At 39.3% G+C, this 19,825-nt stretch overlaps 1 protein-coding gene across 1 annotated transcript in view; it reads left to right on the forward strand.

Annotated features, from left to right (window-relative positions):
- Positions 1–19,825, forward strand: part of WDR70 (WD repeat domain 70) — a 186,890-nt gene that overhangs the window by 147,148 nt on the left and 19,917 nt on the right. Inside the window, exons 11-13 of the mRNA XM_004678100.2 lie at positions 4,286–4,385; positions 6,414–6,498; positions 7,740–7,878. Coding sequence (XP_004678157.1) covers positions 4,286–4,385; positions 6,414–6,498; positions 7,740–7,878 — 324 coding nt within the window. The remainder of the gene's footprint in view (positions 1–4,285; positions 4,386–6,413; positions 6,499–7,739; positions 7,879–19,825) is intronic.

Here is a 19,825-nt window from a genome sequence, read left to right on the forward strand (position 1 = left end):
TTTTTTGGTTGCTGAGTAATATTCCATTGTGTATATGTACCACATCTTTTTAATCCAGGCATCCACTTTTGGGCATTTGGGCTGTTTCCATGTCTTTCCAATTGTGAATAAAGCAGCAATAAACATGGGGGTGCAGTTATCTTTTTGAATCAGTGTTTCTGTGTCTTTTGGGTAGATACCCAGGAGTGGGATTGCTGGGTTGTAGGGAAGATCCATGTTAGCAGTTTGAGGAACCTCCAAACAAAACTGAATGAATTTTAATTGTGGAACTGCAAGGATTAGATTGTGGTGGAAATGATTTTGTCAAATGTTAAGGTAGGGGAGAGTCAGCCTTCTTCTTAAAAAATTGATACTAATGTTTCCATAGTGTCCTCTGACTGACAATAATGATGCATGTAATATTTAGTATCTGCCAAAGACTTTTCATATTCTTTATATGTTGTGTTATATATATATTCTTTATAAGTAGTGCATAAAAAGCTGCCCTAGAACTTAGTAGCATAAAGCTGCAGCTATTTCTCCCAATCCTGTCAGGTGGCAGTTTTCCTGGTCTGGACTGACGTGGCTGGTTTCTACTGGATTCTAATGCATCTGCATTGACTAACAGCGCAGCTGGGGCTCTGTGGTCTAGGACTAGGGCTGCATGGCCTCCCTCACTTGTCTGACAGGTGGCTAGATGTTACCTGGCATTATGGGTATGGTCGGGCCCATGCCTCACTGTCCAGGAAGCTAGCGCATGTTTTTCCACATGGTGGCAGGGTGAAAGAGCCACAAAAAAGCCTGTCTCAATGCTCGTGGCTTTATAATTTTCTGCTTATGTCTTGTTTGCTAAAGTCCTCTGAAAAGCAGACGCTTGGGCAGCACTGGACGTGTAAGAGATTGATTGCCGACATTTCACAAAAGGAAAAAAGTGGATGGAGGGCAAGTAGGCTGAGAATAACATATGCCAAAGCAGGTCTGACCACTCTGAAGGACAGAGGGGAAGAAGGGGGTTGGCTAAGGAAGACCCACTGGCAGCAGCACAGTTTTAAGAAAGCTTTGGCCAGATCAGTAGCAGTTCTTGAGCCAAAATCACACTAAGGGTTTATTTTTAATTTTTTTATGCATACAGAACTGGGGTGCAGGCCAGAGGTGTGGGGGCAGTGAGAGGACTCACCAGAGACACAGTGGGGAGCAGAACAGGCCGACTGAAGAAGTACACTGCTGAGGGGAGCAGCGGGTGGGTCAGGAGAGGTCTGCCACGCCATGTGGGTCACCTCCGGGGTGGGAATCGAACTCATGCTGAAGTGGCTTTAGCTTCTTAGTGCTATGTTTTAATCTGCTGCACCACCTGGGAGGGCCCCACACCAAAACTTTATTAACCTCTAAGTATGATATCTCATTCAGCACAGTGGCTACAATTAAGACTACTATTTAATTCAGGTCTGTACTTGAAAATTTCTTGGTGGAGGGACTGGTGGTCTTGCTCCACTAAGTCGTAAGGCCTTCCTCTTAGAAATCTGGCTGTTTCTACAGTCATTAGGCTTCTGATCTGAAATAGGCTCAGAGCAGAGCAAGAAAGCGTGACTTTTTTTGGAGTGCACCTCCATTTGTCTCTCTTTGTAACTATTGATATTAAGCAGCATCTTTATTGGTTCCCCAGCTATCTGCCTCATGGACGCCATGTTCTGTCTGTTAGCGTCATAATACCCTCTGCATCAAAACCCCTTGGCTGTTCTGTGATCTTGCTGGCCATCATAGTAACTGCAGCCTTTTAGCTACTAGCAAGTAAGCACTGGGACCCCGCTTTTATTACTCGGCCCCCACCTTCCCTGTTCAATGAGGTAGCTCTGTGACATTTGCCCTGGCAGCGCAAGACAGATGCACTGAGCCTGCAGATGATGCCAGCTCCCTCACTCTCTGTGTTTCTGATGACCTCCGTGGATGGCACTTCCTCTGGGGGCTCCCATGGATAATAATACTCTGGTTTTTGGCTTGACAGAGTACCTTCATTTCAGTGTGCCTATATCTTCATTTTCTCTGCCATCTGCTAGGCGAAATGTGCTGTTTTATTTACTTTGGCCATCGCTTTCCTAGGCACCATAGCAGCAAGATTGCCTGATTCCCTGGACTAGAGTGTACCCCATATCAATAAAAACTGCCTGTCTACTTTTACAGCGAAGCCTCCTTGATCAAACACCCTCAAAATCCAACCCAGGGAACTTAAGTAGCTACCAGCTAATTCTTGCATTTAATTTGGTGTATATTGGTTTCCCTTCCTTATTAGGTCCAATCACTTCTCCATCTGAGTAATGTCATCCTCGTGGCTGGCCTCGCAGCCAGAAGAGGAGCTGGAGCAGGTGGCAGAGAAAGTACCTGTTGCTTGTGAAAGGGGCAGTTGCAGCATCTTACAGCACAGAGGAAGCTCTAGAGACAATCCAGTTGCAAGCTGTGAGGGCTCCAAGGAGTCTGAAGACCCAGAATCCTGTGGGCATCTATCCAATATCCTGGCTTATTGTTTCAAATTTTTCCTAATAGAGCCTTGACTTTAAAATAAAAGACCCACCTTGGCCGAATATTTAAATGTCTCTGGAGCTCTGTGAGTTAACCGTGCAGATCACTTTTTGTTACTCAGCTGTACCTGTTCTTCCACTGCAGGAGATGAGGCCTTTTTGAAGGCTACTGTTCTGGCCCTCCAGCTCTTCCACAGCCTTTAACTGTTTGGGTCATAGTGTCTAATTACCCCTCTGCTGGGTATCATGATGACATAGCAGACCAGCTGCCACCATTGTCCTTGTAGGCATTGTTCCTCCCACATCCTTTAAATGCCTGAAACACCACACTTACAGGGACATTTCCTTGCATCAGGACATTTTCTCAGGTCACCTCCAGCATTTGGATCACTACCAAGTACTAGGGTGTATCTGTACCCCATATTCCACTTAGGACGACATCCTGTTTACCTACCAGTCAGTGAGTAAGGCAGTTCCAGATTTTTATCTTTCCACCTTTGTTGTCTCATCACTGCTTCCACTTGTTAGTTTGGGTCTTCTGGGAAGCAGCTACCACGACAGGATTAAACATGGCGAAATTTACAGGGGAAAGGAATGTAAGTAGAACTGGGCAGGGAGCCGGGAAGTCTGGAAAGAGGCAGAGAGCATCATGCTCATGAATGAGAGGAAAGACAGGGGTGTTAAGCAGGCATCAGCTAGTGACATATTCATGTCATGGAGTGTTTTGTTTGGCAATAAAAATAAGTGAAGTAAAGATATAACCTACACACAGAGGAACCCCAACAACGTGCTAAGTGAAAGAAGCTAGTCACAAAGATATAACATACTGCATTTTCTCTTTTATACGAAACATTTGGATAGGCAAGTATACAGAAACTATGCTAGTGCTTTGGCTCAGCAGTCAGAGGTGACTGTAGTGTGATTTGTAGTTAATATGTTTGGAGTTTTTTTGGGGAGTGATGGGAATGTTCTAAAATTGATTGTGATGATAGTTGCCCAATATCTGAAATTACTAGAAACTCCCATACAGCTTTACCACTTACTAGCAGCTCAGCACTATGAAGCTATCTATTGCCACTGCGGCATGAGTTAGGTCTCAGGTCAGGGAGCTGACACACAGGGCACAGCAGACCTCTCCTGTCTCGTCTGCTGCTCCCCTCAACAGTGTGTTTCAGTAGATCTGCCTGTTCTGCTTCCCACTCTGTCTCTGGTGAATCCTCTCACCTCCACACCTCTGGCCTATACCCCATCTCTTGTATGCATAAATAAATAAATCTTAAAAAAAAAAAAAGAACAAAGAACCCACATTAGAACCCAATGTGTACAATGATAGAATTAAATAAGCAAGTTAGTAAAGGATGCGGTGTCTTAAATATAGAAGTACTATATAGGACTGACTGTTATCAACAATAGCATTAAAGACCTACAATCATCTGCATGATGAGGAATATGATAACATTTTATAATAAACTAATAAGTTCATTTATTTACTCTTTCATATAGCTATAGGAAATGGTCTCAGCAAGTCTAGACATATAATAAGAGCAACTCTGTGATGTGGTCAGCTTGTGCTGGTCAGTGCTTACCAAGGCAGTCTGATGAGTGTTTGCTACTTTATCACCTTTCTGCTTATTAAAGCAAATGAATGTTTTTAAAAATCTCTTGAATTTTTTTTCAGAAAAAAAAATCAGGTGAAATTAATACTTAATAGCTGCATGTCATTTTCTTAATGATAATGTGAAGTGTTCTTATCTGAATTTAGATGTTGATATTTTGCTTCCATTTGTAAACAGGTTCATCCTAAATTCCACTACAAACAGGCTCATGATCCGGGCACTGACACTTCTTGTGTAACTTTCTCCTATGATGGTAGTGTGCTTGCCTCTCGTGGAGGTAAGTCAAAAACTGATGTGCTTCTGTAAATAAAATGGTCTCTAATAAATGTCACACTCAGCCTTGGTGGTGAGTGTAGAGTGGTGACGAGCCGTACCACATACAGTGTTAATTAACACATATTAAACATGTAAATAAATGTTACTAGGTAAAACGAATATTCTGGTCTTAGTAAATCTCATTATGTTTTGTAAGACTGCAGAATTCTCTATGGTCATATGTAAGTTTGCATACCATGGTTAAATATAGATTGTTCCTATTTTTTTTGCTGAATCTTTCTCTTGTGGATGAACTATGTCTAATAGAAGGAAATGAGAATAGTGAGGGCAGCTATGAGCAAAACATTATGGGAAAGTATGGGCCATGACTGTCTTCTAGTAGGTCCATTTGTGGGGAGAGAAAAGAACAAACAGGGGAAGTAGGTTAGAGCCATGTTAAGATAACCTTAAATATCACATACAGGAGCTAAGTCTTTCCTGTGTAGACCAAATGAATCTAGCAACACTAGATTGTATACAAGGCAAAGGTGGATGTATGTACTAAGTGAATATTTTGGTTCCTCAATTCTAACACACAACTTGAATCCTAAAATGACTCTTCATTAGGACCATGTGTTCTTTACTAAGAAACATTGGTTCCTACTCCAAGAGTGAATCCCTTGGGAAGGTTTTTTCAAGTGATAAAACATTCCACTTAGAATTCCAATATTCCTTCCCGTGCCTGGGAGTGAAGGACCAATATATCTGAGGCAGAATGGGGAGAGAGGAGGGGGCAAAAGGACATTTGAAAATTCTCCCCAGAGGATTCTAACATAGATAGGCCAGCCACCCCTCAGCTGATAATTCCTAAAATCACAGGACTGTCCGCTTCAGTTAAAGCCATTTTGATGGTAATTCTTACTTTCTCCTTTCATTCTAGACTAGTTATTGGGTAATTTAATTGGGCAACACAACAACCATACTTTGTTCAGTCATTTTTCTATCTGGATGGACTATAGGAGACGGAAGTATATTCACCCGAGTCCCCAAGGGGGTGTTTGTAAGGTGCTCTGTGGGCTCTGGAATCTGCCGGGTTGGCTAAACTTGTTTGATGCAGACTAATGTCTTTATTTTTTGAGAACTGTGAGGAAATATAACCCTTTTTAAAACTAAAGCAAAAAGGTAAATCTTACAAAGTTCTCTCAGGATAAGCGGGTCTCCAGTCCAGCTATTTGTGGGTGACTGCACCTGCCAAAGTTGCATTTCAGAAGACGGGTAGCTGGGGGAGAGAATAGGGATTTTTATTGAACTCTCCACCCATTTCACGTGTACCTGATACCGATTCCTTATTAGACCCTCGGGTTGGAGGCAGTTCTCAGCTGCAGGCATGGGTAGAAAGAGCAGCAAAGATGTTACTTTTGTGGATTTTGACTTTCATTATGATCAGGAATTAGTTAGTAGCCCTATGGAAATATTTTTAATAAATGATTCTTAAAAGAATATTCATTATAGTTTAAATCACTTGAAAAAGCTGTATTCCCCAGCAAAGTGAAGAATGATAGCCACAGGTAGAGTTACATTGGAGGGAAGGGAGTTACATGACTCATGCTCATTAATGGTAATGGATAACTTCATTGACATACTAGTGAGAATAAGGATCCATTGTGAATTGAACTATTTTCAGTCCTGGCAGTTGTTAAATTAATATCTTCTGAAGAAGTCAGTTTATGCTTAAAGATACTACAGGGAATTTACCATCTGCTCTAAAATCACTTGTTAAAGGAGATTCTCCAGGGCTCTTTCTAGCCTACAGATGCTACATCAATCTAGAAAGTAGTTTCTGGAAGACTGATTCATTCTCATAGTTTTCTGTTCTTGCAACTGCTACCTTCAAGGTCCCTGAATAGTTAAGAAAGTAAAACATGGTATATGCACCTGCTTCCCCCAACTCTCCTCCCTCTACCCTTACACTATTTAGCAAACTTTAAACTTGAAACTACCTTTCGTACAATTCATGTCCTTTTTTTTTTCTTTTCCATTTTCCTATCAGGTGATGATACATTAAAATTATGGGACATCCGACAGTTTAATAAGCCACTTTTTTCAGCCTCTGGTCTTCCCACCTTGTTCCCAATGTAAGTAACAGGTTTTTGATATTTGATATGCATAGAAAATGGAAAATAAATTTCTTCACTTAACGTTAATATTTTAGATCTTCTAGGAAAGGGACTTGAAGAGTGAATGAAATGTTTTGTGAAAAATACATTTTTTTTCATTTTGCACGTTCTTCAGATTATTAAAAGATGTTTTGAGGCCAAAATGACTTGTGTTTGGGTGTGTGTGATATAGATGCAAATTTGGTGTGTTTGCACACATTGTATGTCATGAGATAATGAACATATTTTAAGGGATTGAATTGCTCTTTTAATATTACATAAATGGGGCTCTCTGGTGGTGCACCAGGTTAGGATGCAGCATTGCAAGCTGGCTGCAGCAGCTTCAGGGCAAGTTCGATCCCTGCCCTGGAGGTGACACCCATGGTGTGGCAGACCTCTCCTGACACGCCTGTTGCTCCCCTCAGCAGTGTACTTCATTAATCGGCCTGTTCTGCTCCCCACTCTGTCTCTGGTGAAGCCTCTCACCTCCCCCTGCACCTCTAGCCTGTACCTGAGTTCTGTATGCGTACATAAGTAAATCTTAAAATAAATAAATAAATGGACAAACCATTATGGCTTTATAGTTAAAGAGAATTGTTTGAGCTAGAGTTGCTACAGGAAATGTTCTCTCTAAAGCTTCTTGGGATCATTCACATACATCTAGTAAAAGGGCAGTTGAGCCATAGCCACCAAGTAGGTGCCAACAGTGCAGCCTGCTCATTTCATGGTGCTTGGCTTGACACTACTCAGTTTATTTGGGGATAGTGGTAGTGGTGGTAGAAAAAGGTAGTTCCAAACTGGCCAGAATAATAACTACTTAGGTATTTATTAATCATGTAATGTCTTCTTGTTCGTAGACACTATCAGTGTCTATTTTGAGTTTCCCCCACACTCTCTTTACATTTAACAGAATGTGTGGAAGTTCAATGCACAGTTTCTGGAATGAGACTGCCTATGTTTGAAGCCAGTGGCACCATTTACCTTTGTGATCTTGGACAAGATTTATGTAACCTCTCTATCTGCCTCAGCCTCCTGGTCAGTCAAATAGGAGCAATAATATTAAAAATTAAAGAATCAATATAAGTGTTTGACTTACTGGAAGCTGTATGTAAGAGTTACCTCTTATGATAATGACGTTGTATTGTATGAGACCCATTACTGTTGCACCATCATGGGACTGTAGCTCAGACCTATAACCTATAAATTCTTCCTGTCCGTAGGACTGACTGCTGCTTCAGTCCGGATGATAAACTCATAGTCACCGGGACATCTGTCCAGAGGGGATGTGGCAGCGGCAAGCTTGTTTTCTTTGAGCGCAGGACGTTCCAGCGGGTGTATGAAATAGACATCACAGATGCGGTATGTGTTCACCTCCTCCCCGTGCAGTTAGCCTCCTAGCCATCTTTTAGTTGGGTTTTATAATACATATTAGCCCTGGCCTATACACTGTAGTGGTAGCTCCTTTGCTCTCCAGCACAGGAACTGTTAGCATGCCACAGATGGACTATGCTAGCTGTTCTCCGCCCAGTCACACTATTTCGGACATGATAGAATTTCAGCTGGGCCTGGAATGTTTCCCCTCTGCCTACCAATATGAGGAGAGCAGACACTGGTTGTTTTATGGGGCACATGTGCGTTTTTGTGAGGATTGGGGAATCGTGGGCAGAATTGAAAAGTTATTCTGAGAAAGTGGTGAAGTGTATCATTGTTTCCCAAACCTTAAAAACTTTGACGGAATTCTGCTTGGGAAAGTTGTCACTAAGGTAGACAGCTAAATTTCTGTTTAGTTATTTGGAAGTTGATTTTTCAGAATAAGCTTTTATACCTAAAAATACCCTTTAGTTTTCTTTGCAGATTTATACAAATACTTAAATACCAGCATTCATTCATTCCTTCACTCATGTCCTGAGACTAATGATGTATAGTGATGTATAAAATAATACTAATGAAAATCCTGGAGGAATATGTGAATTCCCTTAAAGAACTTTAAAGTATGTGTTATTATTTAGATGATAAGATAAATCATTGTAATTCTCAGAGTATGAACAGCCAAATAATGCCTGTGAAGTTTTCTTTGGCTCATTTTCAAGTCCTTTAGTAAAATCCTATACCTTAAACAGTGTTCTGATGTAGGTTTGTCTAGTTTCAGCTTTTTAAACCAGTGAGAGGTGTACACATAAATGATTCAGACAATTGAACAAGTCTTTTAAACCACCAGTAAAAAGCTCCTGTCTCAGTGTTCTAGAACGGCATTGCTATCTTAATGTGTAGGCCCTAAGTTTGAAACCATGGTGTAGTTAGCTAGAGACAATGAAATAACAATGAGACTAATTTCTAGCTGTATACTTAAGTTTTATAGATTCTAACCTCATGACATAATTTGAAATGTGCCAGTACTAATAATGCTTTTGTTGGGTGGATCCCAGGAGCCAACTAAAACACTAGATTCAAGAAAAGACACTCTTGACTCCATCAACTTTAATTTCAGAAATTAAATTATTATAATTGGTTGTTCCAGAAGTATCCTGTGTTCTGTTATGCCTCTCAGTGATTGTACAGTTTGGTATCACTCATGGTGTTGTGCCTTTAAGCTGTCATTTAAGTTAAGATGTAAATATATAAAGGGATGTAGAAGTTATGATTGTACTTTCAAAGACTTGCTGGATTTCTGGTTTTTTTTTTTTGTAACATGCTGCTTGTTGTGTTGCTGAGTTGCTTTTCTAGCTAAATCCATTTTTCTGAAGCACTTACAACTGCCTCACCTATTAAATGTTTGTGTCTGTATTTTCCACTAGGATATAAGCCCCAGGAGGGCAGAAACTTTGTTTTGTTTACAGCATATTCTCCGTGCTTAAAATATTACCTGCTATGTACTTGTCAAATTTATTTTATTGAATGTGTGAAAGGTTTATATAGGAAGTACAAGTAATGCCTATTGTAGAGTACAAGTGTGGCTGTTGGGTGTGCACAAGTGAGGAAGTCTAGACACAGAAAGGTAAGTTGACTTTGTACACCATAATAAGAAGGTGACTTTCTGTAGTCTATCTTTTGGCTTTTACACACACACACACACACACGCGCACGCACGCATGCACACGCACATGCACGAGTATATATATTTGTGTATATGTTATAGATACATATACAACATGCACAATATATGTATATTTTATACAATATATGTTGTATGCTATACGTACATATAGAACATATTATATATGAAGCAAACAAATGACAGCATATTTAAGTTTTAGGACAGTTAATTCTTACTGAAATGTGGAAGTTAGATTGAGAAGATTTGGTATTTGTTTGTACTTGAAGATTGAGGTGTTTAACTTGACAGACTGGGTCTCTGCATTCAAGATTTTAAAAAGAAAGAAAGGAACGAATAACACAGGTTTGAGAAGAAATGTGAGTGCTGTTGTTGCTCGGTTAAGCTTAAAATACTTGTGGAACCTCTTGGTTGGAGAAACTCAGTAGGCACATGTGTAGATGAATTTAATGCTTAAGAGAAAGAAGGCACAGTTCTGAGGGGACCATAGTTGATAGCTGCAATGGTGCGTGCCAATTAGTCTGATTAAAGGTACAAAGATTAGAAGAGATGAACCCTAGGAGACCCGAGCATTTCAGGGACAAGCAAATGAAGAAAACTTGACAAAGGGAGGAATCGTTAAGTAAATAGGAAATACTACACACTGAGTTGTGTAAGAATAGTCAGAAGACAGATTTTTGAGATTCATTTTAATAGATAAAGAGAGAAACCAGGCACTTTAAAGCAGACTTTTGAAGAACTGATTTAGGATTGTTTGTTTCTACTTTCTGTTACTATCAGGCAGTATCATTTTCTGTTTATGTTAAAGGGACTTTAAATTGCCGCTTTGACCTATTTTCTCAAGTTTTAAGACTTATAAATGTGAGAAAACAAATGCATTCTTTGGATAAAGAATACTTGGCTAGAGGACCAAAAAACAACTTTCATTTTATTGATTTTTGTCATTAAAAGTTAGAAGAGTCTTTTCTTTGGGAAATACCATGCTCTGCTATAGTTACATATGTACTGTTGTGTCTTAATTTACATAGAAGGCAGTGCTTTATTTTCTTAACGTTTTAACATTTAGGAGCATACTTACTTGATTAGGTTTATCCTAGATGTAGTAATTTACTTCATAAAGTGTGATTGATTGTATTCTTCCCACACCCACTTCTAAAGTTACATAACCTCTTAGAGAGTATGTTCTAGAATGCTGAGCCCAATATTGTTAAGTCTATACAGTTAGTTTCTTAATAACTAAAACTGCCCTACAATCTTAACAATAAGTAGATTAAAAATGTAACAGTTTCATTTTTCAAGTTTAGTTTTGAAACAAACTAAAAATTAACTTGTGATTCCACTCTGCATTCTCAGATTTTTCCATCTCCTTTTAGTGTAGAACTTCACTCTCTTCACTAGATGACAAGTCTCGTTTCTTTAACATGTAGTGTCTTTACTGAGTGATGTTTGCACATATCTTACAATCCTGCTAAGAGTGTTTTGAGATGTTTCCTTTGTAGTTCTGTTGCTTCCTCAGGTTAAACATACACATTCTGTTTATCACCTAATGTAATTGTTGTCTAATTTTTTTATTCAGTAACTAAATCTTTGTGATAGGAGTGGTGTGTTTGGCCTGTGTTCTGAGGTATATTCCAGAATATAATATGAACCTTGAATTTATAAATCTACTTTTACTGTTGTATAGGATGGAATCCTAGGGTTTTAATATATTGCACAGCAGTCTTCTACTATTCTATTTTATGTGATAAAAGCAGAGTAGAGAAGAATAGGTAAAATATAATTTGAAGATGATGTATCAATTTATTGAAAATAATTGTGATTAGAAGATAAAAATAATTATGATTAGAAGAAGTAGAAGGTTTTTCAACCTTCTAAAGTTCTAGTTATTTTGGGAAATGCTCTGAAATAACACTGTAATCTATTATTAGCTTAGAAACTGTGATTTGTTGCAGAATGACTAATAGAATGTCCTTTTTAACTAATATAAATCAAGGAACATTGTTTATGCAGTTGTGCTAGCCTATTACCATTTATACACTTTAACCCAAGAAGAATAAAATAAAGTTGTTTTGACCTGGTTTATTTAATATCTTGACCTCTTTATGTCTGTTGCTTTTAATAAGCATTTAGATCAGATAGCACTCATTCTGTTGGGTAAGGAGAAAAAGCAAGGAAAGGAAAATAGCCAGAAGTTTCACACCTAAGCTTGACTTCTCTTTTGGTTTGTTTAAGTACTTTGGTGAGGGACCTCTGTTTCCATAAGTACTGATTGAACAAAATGAGGAGGAGCAAGAATAAAAACTAAGACCTTGCTATAGCATCTAGCACAGATGATCTCCCTTGTGATGGCTGAAGGGAAGGGAAATTGTCTTGGTGTTTTCAGCTAGACTGCTTTACACATTTCAGAGTGGATTGAGAATCCCAGCATAAGAAAGACAATTGTAAAGCCTTTTAGGGTAGAAAAAATTGACTGTGATTATCTAAATATTATTTGATTAACTTCAATAACAAAGAAGTTAGCAAAAAACACAAGGTTTCTCTTAGTTTTCGTTCTACTACTTGTTCTCCTGCCCCCATTCTGAGAGTAGTAACCTAGATTACGCAGCCCCCATTTATTATTTAACAAAAATAAGAAAACCTCAGAATGTCAAGACTTATTCATCTATCTATCTATCTATTTATTTATTTATTTTTGTGTGGTAGAATACTAGATTGAAAAAATGATGATTAAATGTACTTCTGCTTCAGAGATAACTTAGACTTCTGGTTTAATATCCCAGTACACCTACGACCATTTACTTTCAGTCTTCCAATAGGTGTAGCATACCTTCTGCCCACATGTTACAGCTGCTTTCAGAGAGACAGACTAAGTGAATGTCTGTCTTTGTTATCCAGGAGGAGAGGTTTTTAAGATTTAAAAATGATAGTCATGATGGTAATCACAAAATGAAATAGTATAAGTTGCACTTAGGAGGATGCTTCTATCTTAGAAGCACCTGGCAGAGACATGCCTGCTGTGGGTAATACGTGGTGTTGCTGCCTACAGGGAGTCACCTCTCTTGCTATGGTGGCGAGTCCCCTTGAGTCCCTACACCAGAGGCAGAGCCACTGGGTTTTGCTTAATTAGCACCCTCTGGCATCAGCACGCCCCACTCTCAGTGTTACCTTCCACAGTCCATCTCCTGGCTACCTGGGAACTAGGCTAATCTCCTACATGAAAATGAGACTCACTTTCTGCAGAAGGTTTTATGACTCCTTAGGGAGTTCATTCCTGTTTATGATATCCCTTACCAGGAGGCCTTTTTTTTCTCTCTACTTTTAGCTTCACATTCTCATGCTTAGAGCCACATCCTTTACTTGAGCCTTTATGGTGCTGGAGAACAGCTGGTCAACATCCTCTGTTTCCTTGAAGATTATAAAGTTATTGTTCGGCCTTCTCTTGTCTCAGTGAACCAAACTTAATTTTTTTCTTTAAATATTTCTTTCTGGGTCACATTTACTCAAAACTTACATTATCTTGGGTACTCTCTTTTCAGCCTTTTCTAGACTCTCCAGTGAGTAGATTGAAGGTTTCCTCTATGCCTTGTGGGTAAAAGGCATTTTATTCCTAGTGCTTAGCACAATATGTGGCATACAGTTGGTATTTGGTGAAAATGTATTTTAATTTGGCCATACATTATTATGTATACACACACATACATACATACATACATACATACATACATACACACATACACACATGTATATGCATGTATTTCTAGTGTGTTCTTACTGGTACTAACTGTAACAGTCTATTCCCAACCACCTTCTCTTGTTTCGCCTTGATTTTCTCTAATTAATTTGGAATTTTGGAACATAAGTCTTATTTTCTTTTAGATTTGATGAATGAAGTACATATTTTATGTAATTGGCTGCTTCTTTAAAACTTGAGATGATCCCTTTTCAGACTTACTAAAAATAACTGTTTTGAGTTCACTGGAGGAAACACAAATTTACAGTGGATGCTTAAAATACTGGTAATTTAAAACTCTAGTGAATAAAATTTTTTACACTGTTAATGAATATGATCTGTTTCCGGAAATCTATTTTATAAAACATACTTGCTTTGAAATAAAAATTACTTGTTGGAATTTCACACTCTACTTTATCAAAAGTCTTTAAGTACAGACAAATTCTGTCCTTATCCCCATTCTCTTAAAAGAACAAATTTCTTTATATATCTATTTAATCAGTATACTTTGATTCAGGTGCAGTTTTCTGGATTTCCCTTCAAAATTCTCTTCTTTGAAACCATGCTTATTGTCACAATCCAGACTTACAACCTAATGAGGGATGTCTTTTACTGTGATTATTTACTTGACAGTGAATCATTTGTAGAGTTACAGCGAGAAAAAGAACCTGCCTTAGGCTTCCTGAGTCTTTGAAGGGAAAAGAATGAGGATCAAAAAAGGGCTTTTCCAGTTTAAGGCTTTATCTATTTTTTAGTATGTATGCTATGTTTAAAGGTACCTACAACTTTTTGGTGTTGCAGTTTTAAGGAAATGTTTGGTTTTTTTCTTTTTTAATGTCTTTTCTACTTAAGTGCTAACTTACTGTTTTTAATTGAGGTAACATGTTTATTGAGGTTACAACATTGATATCATTCAGTAGTATAGATTCTAACCTTTCTTTTTCTAAAAGATTTATTTATGCATACAGAACTGGGGTACAGGCCAGAGGTGCAGGGGTGGTAAGAGAATTGACCAGAGACAGAGTAGGGAGCAGAAGTGGCAGACTGACAATGTACACTGCTGAGGGGAGCAGCGGGCGGGCCAGGAGAGGTCTGCTGTGCCATGTGGGTCACCTCCAGGGTGGGGATCGAACTCATGCTGAAGTGACTTTAGTTTTTTAGTGCTGTGCTTTAACCCACTGCACCACCAGACAGGGCTGATTCTAACCTTTTCAAACATTTATTACCACATCTCACCCACTCCCAAGACACCCATAACCCTCTGCTATAGATAAGTTAAGGAAATGCTTTCTGCTTGTATTTGCTCTCCTGTGTAGTCCTTCAAAACAGGAGAAACAACTACTATTTCTCTCAATTAAATGGAAACTTTTCCCCCTTCTCTACACAAGAGTTTGCTTTTGTTGGCACACAGACTTATCTATAGGTCCTCCCATAGATATGATTGTCATGAATGGCTAACTGCTAGGTCACACAGCCCTGGGGGTTAAACATCCTAAACTTCTTTATAAAATATTAGAAAAGAGAATCCCCTTTTGTCAGTATTTAAAGGTGTTCAGAATGACACTATTCATTATAGAAGTGTAAACATACAATACAATAACAACTACCTCTCTGTTGTTTAAGCCTGTACCTTATTATGTCCCATTGATAGACCACGTGGAAGACTTCATGTCCAGTAAGATCTTTCTATGACAGTTTTTTCTCTCCCAACTTGAATTTGATGAATAATCTTGGTAACAAGTTTTCCAGCTGTTCTATCGGAACACTGGCCAAATGTTCCCAATTACATATAGTGTGGGGGGAGAAAGGTCTATAATGAACATAGCTCCCAGGATAGTGCCTTTTCCTTTTTAGAGTGATAGATATTGCAATGTCTTATATGAGGAGGATTGTCAGAGCCCCAACGGGCTCAATAAAAGTATGATTTGTAAAACATCTTTACTTATGGTGTATTCAGATAAATAGCATTTTACATATGCTGTGTAGTGCATCTTTAAGGATTCACTTTTATTTCCTTTGGTTTTACATATTAGATTTTCAAGATCTGGTCATATATATATTTCTTATCTAGCAGTTAGGAATTTAATGGTTCTTTCCATTTGTACTTTGTCTATTCATATAAATAAAAGATTGGTAGCTATTATCTTTAGACCCATCTCTGTATACAGATACAATAACCAGAACAAAGGGAATTAGGCCTGTGCCAATTAAGTTGAGAGAGATGGCCCTAGGTAGTGCTTTCCAGACTTTCCACAATCTAGTCCCCATAATAGATGATGATATGTGATGTAAACAGATAAAGTTACTCTTTGCTGGACACGACTTGCCTGAGGCTTTGTGCTCCAGACCCTTCTCAGGCCCACAGGGTCCCGTTCTCAGCACACCAGTAACCCTGTGCCCACCAGTGGGGAGTTCTGAGAGTTTGGGCAATGCACCTCCTTAAGTGGCTGCTTCTAAGAGGATTGCTGTGGTGTGGGACATCTGGAGGTTTTACCTTGTAGGCCTCACCTCGGTGTCACTCACCCCATGGGTTCCAGATTCCAGTCTCAGGTTGTTTCTTGCTCCCAGCCTGTCATTAATAGGAACAATTACCAGGCTTCCTTCAATCATTCTGTGTGCTTCAGTTGCCTTCATACATTCTCAACTAGCAGAATTGGACCCAACTAACACTTAATGTTTTGAATTAGATGAAGAAAATAGTATTTAATTTTCTTACCCAAGAGACCTTCCATTTTCTCTGAGATTTTTCTCAGATGAAATTCTTTAGGCAAGTTTATTATCAGATACAGATGTGATTCATTTACTGCCAAGGACAACTACCAGGTTCCAGATTTTTCTGTTTTAGCAGTTACCTTAATTTTAAAGCATAGGCTGTAAATGAACTGCTTTTCATAAATGCATTTTCCACAGGTTTGATGAGAATTAACCTGATAATTAGATGTCAATTTTCATAAAGCATGACCTGTATCAGTGGCAAATGTTTGTGGCTGGTGTTAGGCTGGTTTTCTTTTTACCATCGAATTGCTATTTAGTTTACAGAGAGAGAATTATGTGGGGCAGAGAAGGGGGAATTATTGATACAGATCTGGTCCTCTGATAGAACTTCCTAAAGGCTGGAGGAGTGTGGAGAAGGAGGAAGGAACAGCGTGCCCTCACTTAGAAGAAAGAAGAGCAGAGAAAATGTCTGACCTCACTCTTTTCCATTTAAGGGTTGTCTCCATGGAGATCAGGTGGCTGTTGAGAAGTCTTATTTATTGGAAACGGAGGCTCTCTCACCTGGTTTACTTTCTGATTTTTCAAGAGAGGAGGCCAAGCTCCATGGCCCATGCTTGCTGCAAAATAATTCAATTCTGGGAAAAGCAGGGCCTTGGGAAGACAGGACAAAAAGTGGCCACAGCCTTAGAGAATTCCCACTTTATTCTGTTATGTCCCTGTCTTGATATTTTAACATCTAAAGCAGTTTTTCTGTTCTGTGAAATAAAATCTGGGTTTGTGGGACTCTGAGGAATTTCTTTATCCTGTACCTTGCCATTTTCATCTGCCATCTTTTTCTTTGTTTTAGGTTCAGATCTTGATCTGTGTAGTTAGCTGTAGAGATCAGCACATACAGGGCCATTCAAATGTGCTGGACAGTCCTGAGGGTGTCCATGACTCCTAGGCTGCTGCCATAGAAGAGCGCAAAACTGTGTGACAGTCTTCTTCACACACAGGTGTAAAGCTCCTTATTTGAAAATTTTGAAAATGCTTGTTCTCCTAAGGAAGCCCAAGTTGGCTTATCTACTCATGTATTATATGACAAAAACCAAACATGAAAAAACCAGATGGAGTTTTGATTTACAGTGTGGGTCAGCAGCTGGGAAGGATCAGGAAATAGTATTTCATCATAATCATGTTTAAGATATAAAATTATGAAGGATGTTGGGCTTCTTTTAGCATGTAAAGTAGAATAAGGGTGGTGTTTGAATATATGCATTACAGACCCCTAAGATGTTGCACAGGCATTGATTTCTTTTATAGCAACATTTGTGAACTGGGTTAGTAGTGGACTTTTTCCTTCCTGGTTTTAGTAATACCATCTGCTTTTTAATACAAGCTTGCTAAGATTTCTTCTGAGTTAGGTGGGTTTGGAAATGATTTAAGGTCTCCCATATCCATTCTTCTGATCCTAGCTCCTCTGTATACAAATTACGCAATTCTAGAAAGGTTACCTGTCTCCTGATAGCCTCACTTTCTTCTTCTGTGAAGTGGGGGTGAGATTATTATATTTATAAGTTGGACAATATAAAGATCCAGGTAGGCAACAATTCCCTTTTCACCATGTTCTGACATTTAAATTCATTTCTATTCATTTCCTTTTTTATTTTTTTCATTTCTATTCATTTCTTCCGGCTGTCCTTATTTACTTCCACGATTTCACTTCAGCAACAACAACCACCCTCAGAAATAAATGGTGTGGAATTGTTGTCTTTTTCCGTTTGCTAATGGGTTATTCCAGAATTCTCATTTTGGAATCTTGAAACTGTTGTTTGTACACAGCGCTTTCTTTTTTCCCCAACTCATGCCCTTATGAGAAGAATAATCTCTCTTGAGCAAATTAAAGTCTTGTAACTCCTTGTCATCTTGCTTGTCATCCAGCCCTGGCTATCATCTCTTCATGGCTGCTGCTAAGTCATCTTGGGGCAGATGGTGGTTGGCTGCACTGCCAGATTAGAATTTTGCTAAAATAAACATAGTCTTTGGTTTAAAAGAGTAAACCTAAATTTATGTAAAATAGAGCTCAGCTTAGGCAATGAGGGAAAGTCATTGACAGAGCCACCCGTTTTGGTGAGATTAGTAGAAGAATAAAATACTTTGCCAGTCAGACATATTGGTCTATGAAGACATACAGACTAACTTCAGAAGCTAACTCATTGCACTCGGTGCTTTTATGCTATTGGATTCTGATGAATATGAAGACTCTCCTTGATCTCATAGAATCTCTTGTCGTAATGCTCTTCTTGGCCCTTTGAGTCCGATGTGCGCTTTATCCTTTGCTCAGTAGGTCTGGATATATCAGGCCACCAGTCACAGACAGACCTCTTCAAAAACAGAGGGTGAAGGAAGTTTTGGATAAATGGTGTGAGTACACTCGAAGCAGTGATACCTCATCTGTCTCGTGATAGCTCTTTGGGTTTCTAGCAGGCACGTGTCCCGTTGTTAAGTAAAGCCGGTATGTATGTTTGACAAGTTAGCAGCATGGCAACTCTGCTGCTCCCCAGCCCTGCTGCCGTCTCAGGGATTGTTTGGTTTGGCAGGTGGCCAGCTCTCTGCTATAAGATGCATTTCCTTGACAGGACAAAGTGTAGAGCCGCATTAGCTGCAAAGTTTACAAAGGTTAGCTAAACACACACAATAAATATTAATAAACAAAAAAGGCCCACCCATCTTTGACTTTGAATTCTGTTTCATCATCCCATGTTTTGGAATCCCTGCAGTAGTTGATTAATAACCAGTCTTAGAGTAATAGAGCCTTAAGTAGCCTTTGCCTCAGTCAGACTGCTCATCGAGCCCTCAGGGGCTGCATCGAGTGACTCATCTCCACAGTGGATGGAACTCTGGGGTGACTGTTTAGTTCAGGGGTCTTACTTGCTTTCTCTCTGCTTCCTTGTGAAAAGGAGGGTAAGTGCGTTTCTCCATAAAAGTTTATGCCAGGCAGCCGTGTGTGTATCTAGGAGCTCTTGAGGATAAAGGAAGAGGACAGGAGTAGTGGAATGTGCCCACAGCTTGGACAACCTGGAAAGCAAGCAGACACGTTGGTCCGCTGGCCTAGGCAGTCACCACTCTAACATTGACACCCTCAGTGGACAGGGAGCGAGTAACAGTAGCCTGCTGCCCCTGGAAACTGCCCGTTTGGCTGGGTGTCTTGGAATTCACCAGGCCTAAGTTGTGGATCTTCTCCAATTCTGCACCCTGCTTACTTGAAAAAAATATTTGAGAACTCGTAATCTTAGACTGCTTAGCCAGACCTCAGAGAACCAAGGAAGAGAAATGCTGTGCCTTAATATTGCCCTGGAACCACTTGTGGGTGGCTCGGATTTCTAAAGGCCCCTGAAAGCCCCTCTCACTAGCTTCTCATGCTCTAGTCCATGCAGATCCCTTTTCTTAGGACCACATGAGGAAGGAGCTGGCCCTACCACACTTGCAGGATAATAGGATGTAATAATGATCTGGGAGTAATCAAAATTTCCTCATTGGTAGTAATGATTTTAACTTGAATGCTGTCTTCAGCTCTATCTAGAAAAGCAGTCCATTGAACAGTGAATTGTGACTCAATTCATTCCTTCACAAACGCTTATTGAGCACCAGACACTAATTTAGATATTTGAAATCTATTGCCTGACAAAATCGGACCAACATCCGTGCCCATGTAGAGCACATTTTCTTGTGGGAGAGGCAGGTGATAAGCAGAAATAACAAATTACACATTTTGTTAAGAGGTGATACTCTATGAAAAAAAGATAAAAAGTTAAGTGGGAAGGGGAGTT

The sequence above is a fragment of the Condylura cristata genome, unplaced genomic scaffold (assembly GCF_000260355.1).
Source record: "Condylura cristata isolate star-nosed mole 26May11 unplaced genomic scaffold, ConCri1.0 scaffold00007, whole genome shotgun sequence".
In the NCBI taxonomy this organism is placed as follows: Eukaryota; Metazoa; Chordata; class Mammalia; order Eulipotyphla; family Talpidae; genus Condylura; species Condylura cristata.